General features: G+C 45.1%; 1 protein-coding gene across 2 annotated transcripts; it reads left to right on the plus strand.

Annotated features, from left to right (window-relative positions):
* Positions 1-4,369: 4,369 nt before the first annotated feature.
* On the plus strand, positions 4,370-14,035 carry vps45 (vacuolar protein sorting 45 homolog). Of its 2 annotated transcripts, XM_079232468.1 has the most exons (15): positions 4,370-4,525; positions 5,378-5,512; positions 5,643-5,703; positions 6,217-6,296; positions 6,430-6,498; positions 6,707-6,844; positions 9,533-9,643; positions 9,867-10,001; positions 10,141-10,254; positions 10,478-10,645; positions 11,666-11,824; positions 12,623-12,730; positions 12,874-12,995; positions 13,122-13,253; positions 13,771-14,035. In XM_079232468.1, exons 1-15 carry the CDS (start codon positions 4,433-4,435, stop codon positions 13,844-13,846), a joined length of 1,701 nt encoding a protein of 566 aa, XP_079088594.1. In that variant the 5' UTR covers positions 4,370-4,432; the 3' UTR covers positions 13,847-14,035. The 2 variants fall into 2 exon arrangements, with proteins under 2 accessions (XP_079088594.1, XP_079088595.1); XM_079232469.1 differs by lacking the exon at positions 11,666-11,824.
* The last annotated feature ends 347 nt before the right edge of the window (positions 14,036-14,382 follow it).

A 14,382-nucleotide genomic window follows, 5' to 3' on the forward strand; every position in this document is an offset into this window, starting at 1 on the left:
GGCCAATCAGCGTCTTCATGTTCCTCAAACTTGTTTTTAATGGAAGCTAGTCAGCTTGCTATCGCGTTAGCTAACGTGTTTGGTTGTGTATTGTCGTTAAAGTTCCGTTATGTTCCGTTACAGTTCAGTCTTACTTGTAAAAAACCGTAACGTGATGAAACATGCCGTCACCCCCCGGTCTGGTTCAGTTCACGCTGTCACTCGTTAACGTTATACCGGCTCACCGGAGGATCTGATGAAGGTTTTTATTTTTTTTACTCAAAGTAGAATGAAGCAAATCACGTCGTTGGGCTTAGCCAACAACGTGACGTCGTGGTCATAAGAGACCCAGAATGAAAGAGTTTAAGGAAGAGGACGCTCTATATGGAGCAGTACAGCTTCCCTCTGTCCAGTATTTCACACATATTGATAAAGCAGGGTATGTAAATGCAGCCTCTGGAGGGATCAATTACAGTAAAAAGGGCTCACATTTGGCAGATGTAAAGCATACATGTGTATGTTTTTAGTGTTAGTCCATTTTGTTGTTTTAATTAACAGCTCAGGGATGTTCAAGGAGCAACCTGTTGGTGCACTTTCTGTCACTTCTGTTTTTGAATAAAGGGTTGGAAATGAAGGCTTTTTTGATATAAAATGTTTTTATCCGATTCATCGAAAAAATAATCAACCGATTAATCAATTATTAAAATAATCGTTAGTTGCAACCCTAACATAAACACACACATATGTGTGTTTATGTGTATGATCAGTAACACCGGATCAATAAGGTCAGATCACACAAATGTAAACATTGCCCGTCTGTCTGCCTGTCAAATAGAGGTAAGGTATAATATGTTATTATATTAATATATTATTACTTAATATATATTATATCTCACTATTATTACATTTGTTCGTTTTTTTATTGTCTTTTATTTTATTATTTTAGTTTTAAGCCCCTCGTGTGGTTTTATTCATTATTATTCAATTAAAGGTTAATTAAACGTCCATCACAACAAACACATGTAAGCCACACGTCTCACGTCCTGCTAGCTCTGCTAGCTCCGTTAGCTCTGTTGTGCCGCTTCTTTTACAGAATAAGACGTAAATAACATAGAGCGTGATAACCAACGAGGTTTAAACGTGTTCTCGCGAGCTTTTTGCTGTGAAAACTGACCAGAACACAACAGGAAGCTCCTGTTAGCTCATTCAGCTAGCAAGCTAAGAGCTAACTCATTAAACACAGAGCAAAGATCAATAACTTACTTTGAGTCAACTAATCAACAATGTATGTCGTAAACTAACTGATGATCAATACTTTATGTCGTAAACAAACTGATAATCGACTCTTTGTGTTGTAAACAAATAGTCTATTTTCACTGTTCCTGCTACTAGCATGAAGCTACCCCTGCTACCTAGCTAACAGCTAGCTGAGCAGCTACTCACTGCCTTCATTAACTGTGATTTTCATTTAAAAGCGCGGAGCCGGAACTTCTTACCTCGTCCGCAGCTTCTAGCGGTCAAATAAATACTTATTCGGGAAAAATTGCACTTCGAAGCGGCGTTTTTTCTAGAATAATCACAGAACCATTGCTCCTTCTGCTAGCTGCTAGCTGCTAGTGGGCACCGAGCACACGTTTGGGTCTACTTGCGCTGCGGTATCCCTCCGTCTGTTTACTGCGGGTGATTAGAACGACTGGGCGGAGTGATATCTGCAACACGGCCACATTGTTCATACCGTTTTAACGCTCATAACTCGTGTTTCATCGGCTTTAACTCGTGTTTCATCGGCTTTAACTCGTGTTTCATCGGCTCCTCGAGGACCAGCGAACAACAAGACTTCGTGTTAATAATAAAACGCGAACACATCTGACCGGTTAGCCACGTTAAGACAGAAAGTAGGGCCGAGGTTTAACCGTCGCCGTGACGCCGTAAATCAACACGTGGGCTGCTGCTCGAGCTGATCGGTGAAAGTGTATGTACACAGTAGAGGTACATGTACACAGTAGAGGTACATGTACACAGTAGAGGTACATGTACACAGTACTTAGCATTGAGTACTAGCTACCTGTTCGCTAGCAGCAAGTAGTTTTACTGGCATTGAAACTATGATCAATAATAAATATTTATATTTCTTCATCTCACACGTTTACATTTAATTACTGTCACGTACAAATGTATTCATTCATAATCAAAAACATAAAACACACAAGTGGAAGAAGTCATAACAAACTGTTAAGTAATACTACAGTGTACAAATACTACAGTGTACAAATACTACAGTGTACAAATACAAGTAAGTCATTCTATATTCTATGTATTTTATATTCTATATAACATTATGTATTTTCTATATATTATATTTGATATTCTCTATATATTCTTTATATATTATATTCTATATTCTCTCTATATATTATGTTATATATTCTCTCTATATATTATATTCTATATTCTCTATATATATATATTATATTCTTTATATATTATATTCTATATTCTCTCTATATATTATGTTATATATTCTCTTTATATATTATATTCTATATTCTCTCTATATATTATATTATATATTCTCTTTATATATTATATTCTTTATAAATTATATTCTATATTCTCTCTATATATATTATATTCTATATTCTCTTTATATATTATATATTTTCTCTATATATAATATTATATATATGTTATATCTGTGAAGTTACTAAAGTTGTCAGTTTAGTAGCAGAACTTGGAAGTACTCGGGTAAAGTACCTTAAAATTATACTTATTGCACAGTACTTGTGTAAAGGTACTTTGTTACTTTCCAACATTGTGTTGATCCAAACTAAACAACAACAACAACAACAGGTCATTGAGTTTAAATAAATCACCTTCATGTATTTCTGTGTTTACAGTAATAATCTGTGAATGAGTTAAATATTAAAAATGATCATTCACTGTTTTCATAATGAATACTATACAGTACACGCAGTATAACGTGTACTCTACTGTGTATTGCCACATATAGTCAGAGAGGGAGTATACTGGCATTTACTCATAACTAGGGTTGGGCACCGGTTCCAACACGTCCGGTACCTACCGGACCAAAAAGCCACGCAGATTTTGGTGCTTCCTTCCGGTGCCTGAGCCGATTTAAATACTTTTTTTTTTACACTACTCTGTAAAGTTGCACGGTATATAGATACTAAAAAGGTAGCGCGGTGCCCGCACGCTAAAAACGATTATTAAAATAGCGGATCAGAGCACACTGCTGCTCTGCTGCAGAGCGGGGCTCGAGGGGGCGGGGCTCGAGGGGGCGGGGCTGGAGGGGGCGGGGCTTCTAGCGCTCACACACACACAGTGCGCGCACACAGAGATCGCTGGAGACACGAGCACGAGCTTTTGAACGTCCGTCCTCGGCTTGATGGAACAAATCTCTCCAGTTGATATTAATGGTGACGTGTAGTCCATAAAGCAGCAGTTTTAGGATCCAACAGTCTGAGTTCTGTTGCACACGGTCCCATCAGGCCATGATGCTGGTGTCTGTTCTTTTTTAAATATATATTTTTATAGTTTGATGTTAAAAGGTTTGAAGCTGTAGTTTGAAGTGTGTTTTGTATGTACTTATTTATTTATATCTATAGTATACTTTAAACAGTTAATAATAGTGTTCAATTTGAAGAAAAAAAATTGCCTTGGCAATAAAAAAGTATCGGTTCAGGCACCGGTATCGTTTAAAAAGTATCGGTTTAGCACCGGTATCGTTTAAAAAGTATCGGTTTAGCACCGGTATCGTTTTAAAAGTATCGGTTTAGCACCGGTATCGTTTAAAAAGTATCGGTTTAGCACCGGTATCGTTTTAAAAGTATCGGTTTAGCACCGGTATCGTTTAAAAAGTATCGGTTTAGCACCGGTATCGGAAAAAACCCAAACGATACCCATCCCTACTCATAAAGTACTTCAATATAATTCAGAGGTATTTGTACTATGTACAGTGTTTTTATGCTACTTACTTCACTACATTTTGTAGGGAAATGTGCTTTTATTTGACATTAATCATTCTTCCTTTAGATAATGCATTTTTAATAATTAGTACAAATAATAAATCTGATCAAATTAAATAATTCCCATCATAATATACAGTTTAAATTATTATAGTAACAATATACTACTGCCCGGTAGCTGTACTACTACTCCATTGTCCTTTATTGAGTACTTTCACTTTGTATATTAGGTATATTTAGCTGATAATACTCACAACACTAGAGCAACGCTGGATGACGTCACTGCGTCACTGCTCAGGAACGTTGCGTGTAACGTGTCGACGTCACAACCCGGAAGTGAGCTCGCTGAGCGTTGTTGTCGCAGCAGCTCAGCTGATATTGTGATTAACCGCGGCAGAGCGCAGCAGCGGAGTTGTGTTGTTGTTGTGTTGTTGTTGTTGTTGTGTTGTTGACTCTGCGGCGCCACCATGAACGTGACGCTCGCGGTGAAGCAGTACGTCTCCAAGATGATCGACAGCAGCGGGCCCGGCATGAAGGTGCTGCTGATGGACAAGGAGACGGTGAGTACTGCGCTCATGTACTACTACTGCGTACTGTACTGCGTTCATGAAGGTGCTATACTGTTCTGTGTTTATGTAGTTCTACTGCGTACTGTACTGCGTTCATGTACTTCTGCGTACAGGTAGTTTTACTGTCTATAATTACTGTGTGTACTGTGTGTGTCCCTGTGTGTGTGTGTAATGTCTGTCTGTGTGTACATGTGAGATGTGTGTGTACAGGTGTAATGTGTGTGTACATGTGTAATGTGTGTCTGTGTGTGTGTACATGTGTAATGTGTGTGTACATGTGTAATGTGTGTCTGTGTGTGTGTACATGTGTAATGTGTGTGTCTGTGTGTGTACATGTGTTTGTCTGTGTAATGTGTGTCTGTGTGTACATGTGTAATGTGTGTATGTAATGTGTGTCTGTGTGTGTGTGTAATGCATGTGTGTGTGTGTGTGTGTGTGTGTGTGTGTGTGTGTGTGTAATGTGTGTCTCAGGGCCAGTGTATTGTTCCCTATCAGCTCATGTTGTCACAGCTGCTGTCTTCCTCTGTTGCTCTGCCTTCAGGCTGCAGCGCTCTCATCCAATCACATGTCACCTCTGTGTCTCTGGTAGCAGCTTATGCTACATGTCTCGTTGTGTGTCTGTGTTGTGTAGACCAGCATCGTCAGCGTGGTCAGTGTGTAACGTTGTGTGTCTGTGTTGTGTAGACCAGCATCGTCAGCGTGGTCAGTGTGTAACGTTGTGTGTCTGTGTTGTGTAGACCAGCATCGTCAGCGTGGTCAGTGTGTAACGTTGTGTGTCTGTGTTGTGTAGACCAGCATCGTCAGCGTGGTCAGTGTGTAACGTTGTGTGTCTGTGTTGTGTAGACCAGCATCGTCAGCGTGGTCTTCTCCCAGTCCGAGGTCCTGCAGAGGGAGGTCTACCTGTTTGAGCGCATCGACTCCCAGAGCAGAGACGGCATGAAGCACCTGAAGGCGCTCTGCTTCCTGAGGCCCACCAAGGTAGCTCCTCCTCCTCCTCTTCCTCACTGCTGATGATGATGGTGGTGATGAAGGTGACATCAGGATGTGTGTGTGTGTGTGTGTGTGTGTGTGTGTGTGTGTGTGTGTGTGTGTGTGTGTGTGTGTGCAGGAGAACGTGGAACATCTGATCCAGGAGCTGCGGAGGCCGAAGTACAGCGTCTACTTCATCTGTGAGAGGACGCTCCTCCTCCTCTTCCTCCTGCTCCTTCCTCTTCCTCCTTTCTCTTCCTCCTCTTTTGCTTCCTCCTCCTCCTCCTCCTCTTCCTCCTCTTCCTCTTCTTCTTCCTCCTTCCCTTCCTCCTCTTCTTCCTCCTCCTCTTCCTCCTCTTCCTCCTCCTCCTTCCCTTCCTCCTCTTCTTCCTCCTCCTCCTCCTCCTCCTTCCCTTCCTCCTCTTCTTCCTCCTCCTCTTCCTCCTCTTCCTCCTCCTCCTCTTCTTCCTCCTCCTCCTCCTTCCCTTCCTCCTCTTCATCCTCCTCCTCCTTCTCTTCTTCCTCTACCTCCTCCTCTTCCTACTGCTCCTTTCTCTTCCTCCTCCTTCGCTTCCTCCTCCTCCTCTTCCTCCTCCTTCTCTTCCTCCTCTTCCTCCTCTTCCTCCTCCTCCTCTTCATGTATTTAAGTTTTCTTCTGTCTCACGTTGATAATTTAATATTAATCTGTGTGTGTGTGTGTGTGTGTGTTTCAGACTTCAGCAACGTGATCAGTAAGAGTGAGATCAAAGCTCTGGCTGAGGCCGACGAACAGGAAGTGGTGGCCGAAGTCCAGGTGAGCCTCCAGTCCACCAGCAGGGGCGCCTGATGCTAACAGCTGAAGCTAATACCTGTGTGTGTGTGTGTGTGTGTGTGTGTGTGTGTGTGTGTGTGTGTGTGTGTGTGTGTGTGTGTGTGTGTGTGTGCAGGAGTTTTATGGAGACTTCATCGCGGTGAATCCTCACCTCTTCTCTCTCAACCTGCAGGGAGTCGCCAGGGTGAGAATATGTGTTTTTATATATATATTTATATATTGATGTACCTGTAGGGGAGGAGCTGGGAGTCCTCCATGTTGTTATATATTTATATTTATATATATGTATATTTTGATGTATTTGTACCTGTAGGGGAGGAGCTGGGAGCCCTCCATGTTGTTATATATTTATATTTATATATATGTATATTTTGATGTATTTGTACCTGTAGGGGAGGAGCTGGGAGCCCTCCATGTTGTCTCGCTGCACTCAGGGCTTGACCTCCGTTCTGCTCGCTCTGAAGAAATGTCCCATGATCCGATACCAGCTGACCTCCGACATGAGCAAGCGCCTGGCCGAGAGCGTCAAGGTCTCACAACCCGTCTCACAACCCGTCTCACATCTCATCTCAGATCTCATCTCACGTCATCTCATCATCTCATCTCACATCTCATTACACATCTCATCTCATCATCTCACATCATCTCATCATCTCATCTCACATCTAATCTCGTCTCACATCTCATCTCACATCTAATCTCGTCTCACATCTCATCTCACATCTCGTCTCATATCTCATCTCACATCTCGTCTCTCATCTCAAATCTCATCTCACATCTCATCTCACATCATCTCTCATCTCAGATCTCACATCATATCTCACATCACATCTCACATCTCATCTCAAATCTCATCTCACATCATCTCTCATCTCAGATCTCATCTCGCATCTCACATCGCTCATCTCACATCTCATCTCACATTTCATCTCAGATCTCATCTCACATCTCATCTCAGATTTCTCATCACTCATCTCAGATCTCATCTCAGATTTCTCATCTCAGATCTCTCATCTCATCTCACATCTCATCTCACCTCTCACATTTCATCACATCTCTCATCTCACATCTCATCTCACATCTCATCTCACATCTCTCATCTCATCTCACATTTCATCTCAGATCTCATCTCACATCTCATCTCACATCTCTCATCTCATCTCAGATTTCTCATCTCAGATTTCTCATCTCAGATCTCTCATCTCAGATCTCTCATCTCACATCTCATCTCATCTCTCACATTTCATCTCATCTCACATCTCATCTCATCTCATATCTCATATATCACATCTCACATCTTATGTCACATCTCATCTCTCATCTCATATCTCACATCTCATCACATCTCTCATCTCACATCTCATCTTGGATCTCACATCTCACATCTCATCTCAGATCTCACATCTCACATCATCCCACATCTCATCTCACATCTCATCTCACATCTCATCTCGTATCTCACATCTCATCTCGTATCTCACATCTCATCTCGTATCTCACATCTCATCTCACATCTCATCTCACATCTCATCTCGTATCTCACATCACATCTCGTATCTCACAGCTCATCTCACATCTCATCTTGGATCTCACATCACATCTCATCTCAGATCTCACATCACATCTCACATCACATCTCATATCTCACATCTTATTTCAGATCTCACATCTCATCTCGGATCTCATATCTCTCACATCTCATCTCAGATCTCACATCTCTTCTCGGATCTCACATCTCATCTCACATCTCATCTCATATCTCATCTCACATCTCATCTCGTATCTCATCTCACATCTCTCATCTCTCCTCACATCTCATCTCGTATCTCATCTCATCTCACATCTCATCTCGTATCTCACATCACATTTCATCTCACATCTCATCTCGTATCTCACATCTCATCTCACATCTCATCTCACATCTCATCTTGGATCTCATATCACATCTCATCTCAGATCTCACATCACATCTCATATCTCACATCTTATTTCGGATCTCACATCTCATCTCGGATCTCACATCTCATCTCATATCTCATATATCACATCTCATGTCACATCTCATCTCTCATCTCACATCTCATCTCTCACATCTCATCTCACATCTCACATCTCATCTTGGATCTCACATCTCACATTACATCTCATCTCAGATCTCACATCACATCTCACATCTGACATCACATCTCACATTTCATCTCACATCTCATCTCACATCTCATCTCGTATCTCGTATCTCATCTCACATCTCATCTCACATCTCATCTCATATATCTCACATCTCATCTCACATCTCATCTCAGATCTCACATCTCACATCTCATCTCATATCTCACATCTAATCTCACATCTCATCTCACATCTCATCTCATATCTCATCTCTCATCTCAGATCTCTCATCTCACATCTCAGATCTCACATCTCATCTCACATCTCATCTCATATATCTCACATCTCATCTCACATCTCATCTCATATATCTCACATCTCATCTCACATCTCATCTCATATATCTCACATCTCATATATGTCTCATCTAATATATATCTCATCTCACATCTCGTCTCACATCTCACATCTCATCTCGTATCTCACATCTCACATCTCATCTTGGATCTCACATCACATCTCATCTCAGATCTCACATCTCATCTCGGATCTCACATCTCATATATCTCATATCTCATCTCAGATCTCTCATCTCACGTCTCACGTCATATCTCACATCTTATCTCACATCTCATCTCACATCTCATCTCAGATCTCACATCTCATATATCTCACATCTCGTATATCTCACATCTCGTCTCTTATCTCATCTCATATATCTCTCATCTCATATATCTCACATCTCATATATCTCTCATCTCTCATCTCGTCTCACATATCATCTCACATCTCATCTCATCTCACATCTCATATATCTCACATCTCGTCTCTCATCTCACATCTCGACTCACATATCGTCTCACATCTCATCTCACATCTCATCTCAGATCTCACATCTCATATATCTCACATCTCATATATCTCACATCTCGTCTCTTATCTCATCTCATATATCTCACATCTCATATATCTCTCGTCTCACATCTCATCTCACATCTCATCTCATCTCACATCTCATATATCTCACATCTCATCTCACATCTCGACTCACATATCGTCTCACATCTCATCTCAGATCTCACATCCGTCTCACATCTTCTGTCCAACAGCAAATCATCACGAAGGAGTACGAGCTCTTTGACTTCAGGAAGACGGAGGTTCCTCCTCTGCTGCTGATTCTGGACCGCAGCGACGACGCCATCACGCCGCTGCTCAACCAGGTGACACGCCCGTCTGTCTGCTGACCGCCTGTCTGTCTGCCTGTCTGTCTGCTGACCGCCTGTCTGTCTGCCTGTCTGCTGACTGCCTGTTTTTTTGCTGAAATAACAACAAAATGTTTTGTTAGTTTTCTACTCAAGACGACAACATGATTTGTGTAATGTGTGTCCTCTGTGTACTGTGAGTACTCTGTGTAATGTGTGTACTCTGTGTACATGTACACAGTGGACGTACCAGGCGATGGTCCACGAGCTGCTGGGCCTCAATAACAACAGGATCGACCTCTCCAGGGTTCCGGGGATCAGCAAAGACCTGAAGGAGGTGGTTCTGTCTGCGGAGAACGACGAGTTCTACGCCAACGTGAGTCACGGAGAAGCCGGAGAACATGTTATTATTGATTAAACCACCAGCTGTATATAAACACATTAATGCGACAAAATAACATAATTGTGTGTATGTGTGTGTGTGTGTGTGTGTGTGTGTGTGTGTGTGTGTGTAGAACTTGTACCTGAACTTTGGAGAAATCGGCACCAACATCAAAAATCTGATGGAAGATTTCCAGAAGAAGAAACCAAAAGAACAACAGAAGCTGGAGTCCATCAGCGACATGAAGGTGAGACAGACAGCTGAGAGACAGACAGCTGAGAGACAGACAGCTGAGAGACAGACAGCTGAGAGACAGACAGCTGGAAAATTCACTGACTTGTTTCCTGTTTTCAGTGTTCTCAGAGTGCATCACCTCTCTCTGTCTCTGTCTGTCTGTCTGTCTGTCTGTCTGTCTCTCTCTCTCTCTCTCTCTCTCTCTCTCTCTCTCTCTCCCTGCCTGTCTCCCCCAGGCCTTCGTGGATAACTACCCTCAGTTCAAGAAGATGTCGGGCACCGTGTCTAAACACGTGACGGTGGTGGGCGAGTTGTCCCGCCTGGTGTCAGAGCGCCAGCTGATGGAGGTCTCTGAGGTGGAGCAGGAGCTGTCCTGCCAGAACGACCACTCCAGCGCCCAGCAGGTACGGGGGTACAGGGTTACGGGGGTACAGGGTTACGGGGGTACAGGGTTACGGGGGTACAGGGTTACGGGGGTACAGGGTTACGGGGGTACAGGGTTGCGGGGGTACAGGGTTACGGGGGTACAGGGTTACGGGGGTACAGGTGTACGGGGGTACGGGTCTACAGGGGTACGGGTCTACAGGGGTACAGGGGTACGGGTCTACAGGAGTACGGGTCTACAGGAGTACGGGTCTACAGGGGTACGGGTCTACAGGAGTACTGGTCTACAGGTGTAAAGGTCTACAGGTGTACTGGTCTACAGGTGTACAGGTGTACGGGTCTACAGGTGTACGGGTCTACAGGTGTACGGGTCTACAGGTGTACTGGTCTACAGGTGTAAGGGTCTACAGGTCTACAGGTGTACTGGTCTACAGGTGTAAGGGTCTACAGGTCTACAGGTGTACTGGTCTACAGGTGTACTGGTCTACAGGTGTAAGGGTCTACAGGTGTACGGGTCTACAGGTGTACTGGTCTACAGGTGTACAGGTGTACGGGTGTACGGGTCTACAGGTGTACTGGTCTACAGGTGTACGGGTCTACAGGTGTACAGGTGTACGGGTGTACGGGTCTACAGGTGTACTGGTCTACAGGTGTACGGGTCTACAGGTGTACAGGTGTACGGGTCTACAGGGGTACAAGGGTACGGGTCTACAGGTGTACAGGTGTAAGGGTCTACAGGTGTAAGGGTCTACAGGGGTACGGGTGTACGGGTCTACAGGTGTACGGGTCTACAGGTGTACGGGTCTACAGGTGTACGGGTCTACAGGTCTTTAACTTCATGAAAACATGTATTTGGTATGTCGGTCCTGAAAGTTCTTCTATAAGATGAGTTCTTCTCCCCCCGCCACCCACCTCTGTCCTGGTTCTGGTCTTGGTCTTGGTTCTGGTCCTGGTCTTGGTCCTGTTTCTGGTCCTGGTCCTCGTCCTGGTTCTGGTCCTGGTCCTGGTCTTGGTCCTGGTCCTCGTCCTGGTCCCCCCAGAGCGTGCGCCGCCTGCTGCAGAGCCCGCGCCTGTCGGAGCTGGACGCGGTGCGGCTGGTGCTGCTGTACGCGCTGCGGTACGAGCGCCACAGCAGCAGCGTGCTCCCGGCGCTCATGGAGGAGCTGAGCCGGAGGGGCGTGTCCGAGCGGCACCGCCGGGTATGACGTCACCGCCAAGGCCTCTGATTGGACGCTGGGAGCTGGTCCACACATGGTCCTGACCTGTGTGTGCGTGTGTGTCTGTGCGTGTGTCTGTGCGTGTGTCTGTGCGTGTATGCGTCTGTATGTGTGTCTCTGTGTGTGTCTGCGTGTGTACGCGTGTGTCTGCGTGTGTCTGTGTGTGTATGCGTCTGTATGTGTGTCTCTGTGTGTGTCTGCGTGTGTACGCGTGTGTCTGTGTGTGTGTCTGCGTGTGTGTGTCTGCGTGTGTCTGCGTGTGTATGCGTGTGTCTGTGTGTGTGTCTGCGTGTGTCTGCGCGTGTGTGTCTGCGCGTGTGTGTCTGTGCGTGTGTGTCTGTGTGTGTCTGCGTGTGTCTGTGCGTGTGTCTGCGTGTGTGTGCATGTGTGTGTCTGTGCGTGTGTGTGCATGTGTATGCGTGTGTCTGCGAGTGTGTGTGTCTGCGCGTGTGTGTGCGTGTGTCTGCGCGTGTGTCTGTGCATGTGTCTGTCGTGTGCGTGCGTGTGTGTGTGCGTGTGTCTGTCGTGTGCGTGCGCGTGTCTGTGCGTGTGTCTGTCGTGTGCGTGCGTGTGTGTGTGTCTGTGCGTGTGTCTGCGTGTGTGTGCATGTGTATGCGCGTGTCTGTGCGTGTGTCTGTCGTGTGCGTGCGTGTGTGTGTGTCTGCGCGTGTGTCTGTGCGTGTGTCTGTCGTGTGCGTGCGTGTGTGTGTGTCTGCGCGTGTGTCTGTGCGTGTGTCTGTCGTGTGCGTGCGTGTGTGTGTGTCTGTGCGCGTCTCTCAGATGGTGAAGGTGGTGGTGGAGTACGGTGGGAAGAGAGTCAGAGGAAGTGACCTCGTCACGCCAACAGACGCCGTCGCAATCACCAAGCAGTTCTTCAAAGGCCTCAAGGTACACACACTCACACACACTCACACACACACACACACACACACACACACTATAAACACACAAATACACGTATGTATCTAATGTGTGTGTATATCTATGTGTGTGTATCTAATGTGTGTGTGTATATCTACGTGTGTGTTCAGGGAGTAGAGAACGTGTACACTCAGCATCAGCCTCTGCTTCATGACACTCTGGATCAGCTGATCAAAGGTCGACTGAAGGACAGTCAGTTCCCTTACCTGGGGGCCAGCAGCCTGAGAGACAGGTAACACACACACACACACACACACTGTAAAGAGAATGCAGCTTTAACACATGAAGCATTGACTTCACTGTGTGTGTGTGTGTGTGTGTGTGTGTGTGTGTGTGTGTGTGTGTGTGTGTGTGTCAGGCCTCAGGACATCATAGTGTTTCTGATTGGTGGAGCCACGTATGAAGAAGCTCTGACTGTTTACAACCTGAACCGCAGCACACCGGGAGTCCGCATCGTCCTGGGAGGAAGCAGCATCCTGAACACCAAGAGGTGACACACACACACACACACACACACATATATATATATATATATATATCTATATATATATATATATATATATATCTATATATATATATATATATATATATATATATATATATATCTATATCCCCCCCTCTTGACCGGTGGCTCCTCCCTCTTGACGGTGGCTCCTCCCTCATGACGGTGGCTCCTCCCTCTTGACGGTGGCTCCTCCCTCTTGACGGTGGCTCCTCCCTCATGACGGTGGCTCCTCCCTCATGACGGTGGCTCCTCCCTCTTGACCGGTGGCTCCTCCCTCATGACGGTGGCTCCTCCCTCTTGACCGGTGGCTCCTCCCTCATGACGGTGGCTCCTCCCTCTTGACCGGTGGCTCCTCCCTCATGACGGTGGCTCCTCCCTCATGCCGGTGGCTCCTCCCTCATGACGGTGGCTCCTCCCTCTTGACCGGTGGCTCCTCCCTCATGACGGTGGCTCCTCCCTCATGACGGTGGCTCCTCCCTCTTGACGGTGGCTCCTCCCTCAGCTTCCTGGAGGAGGTGATGGCGTCGGCGGGGAGCAGCGCTGAACGAGCTCCAGCCAGCGGCCGCAACCGACGCTGAGAGACGACAGCGCCCCCTGTTGTGTGTTTGTGTGTTTGTTTGTGTCTAACTGACTGTTTAATGTTTAATAAAAGATTCATTACCTGTATTCATGAGGATTATTTCTGACTGAGATAATCACACAAATCTGTCATTTTAAAGATTGTAATTAAGGTAAAATAATCCTTTATTAGTCCTGCAGGATTACAGCAGCACAAGAGACACATGGTGAATGAAACCAAGTAGTATAAATAAACTGTAAAACAGTAATAAAAACAGTAAAGAAGAATACAGTAGCAATATTAAATATACAGACGGAATAACAAGTATTTAAATGTATTTACATTGCTTCAGATGAATGTAATTAAAGTGTTTAAGTGTTCGTGGTTTACTGTGAGATCAGCTTGTTGTGCAGCCAGACAGCAGCGGGAAGGAAGGACTTTCAGCACCTCTCTACCACCAGGTGATAGCTTAGCATCATCCTCCTCTCCCTACACCAGGTGATAGCTTAGCATCATCCTCCTCTCCCTACACCAGGTGATAGCTTAGCATCATCC

Source organism: Taurulus bubalis (genome assembly GCF_910589615.1).
Source record: "Taurulus bubalis genome assembly, chromosome: 16".
Classification (NCBI taxonomy): domain Eukaryota; kingdom Metazoa; phylum Chordata; class Actinopteri; order Perciformes; family Cottidae; genus Taurulus; species Taurulus bubalis.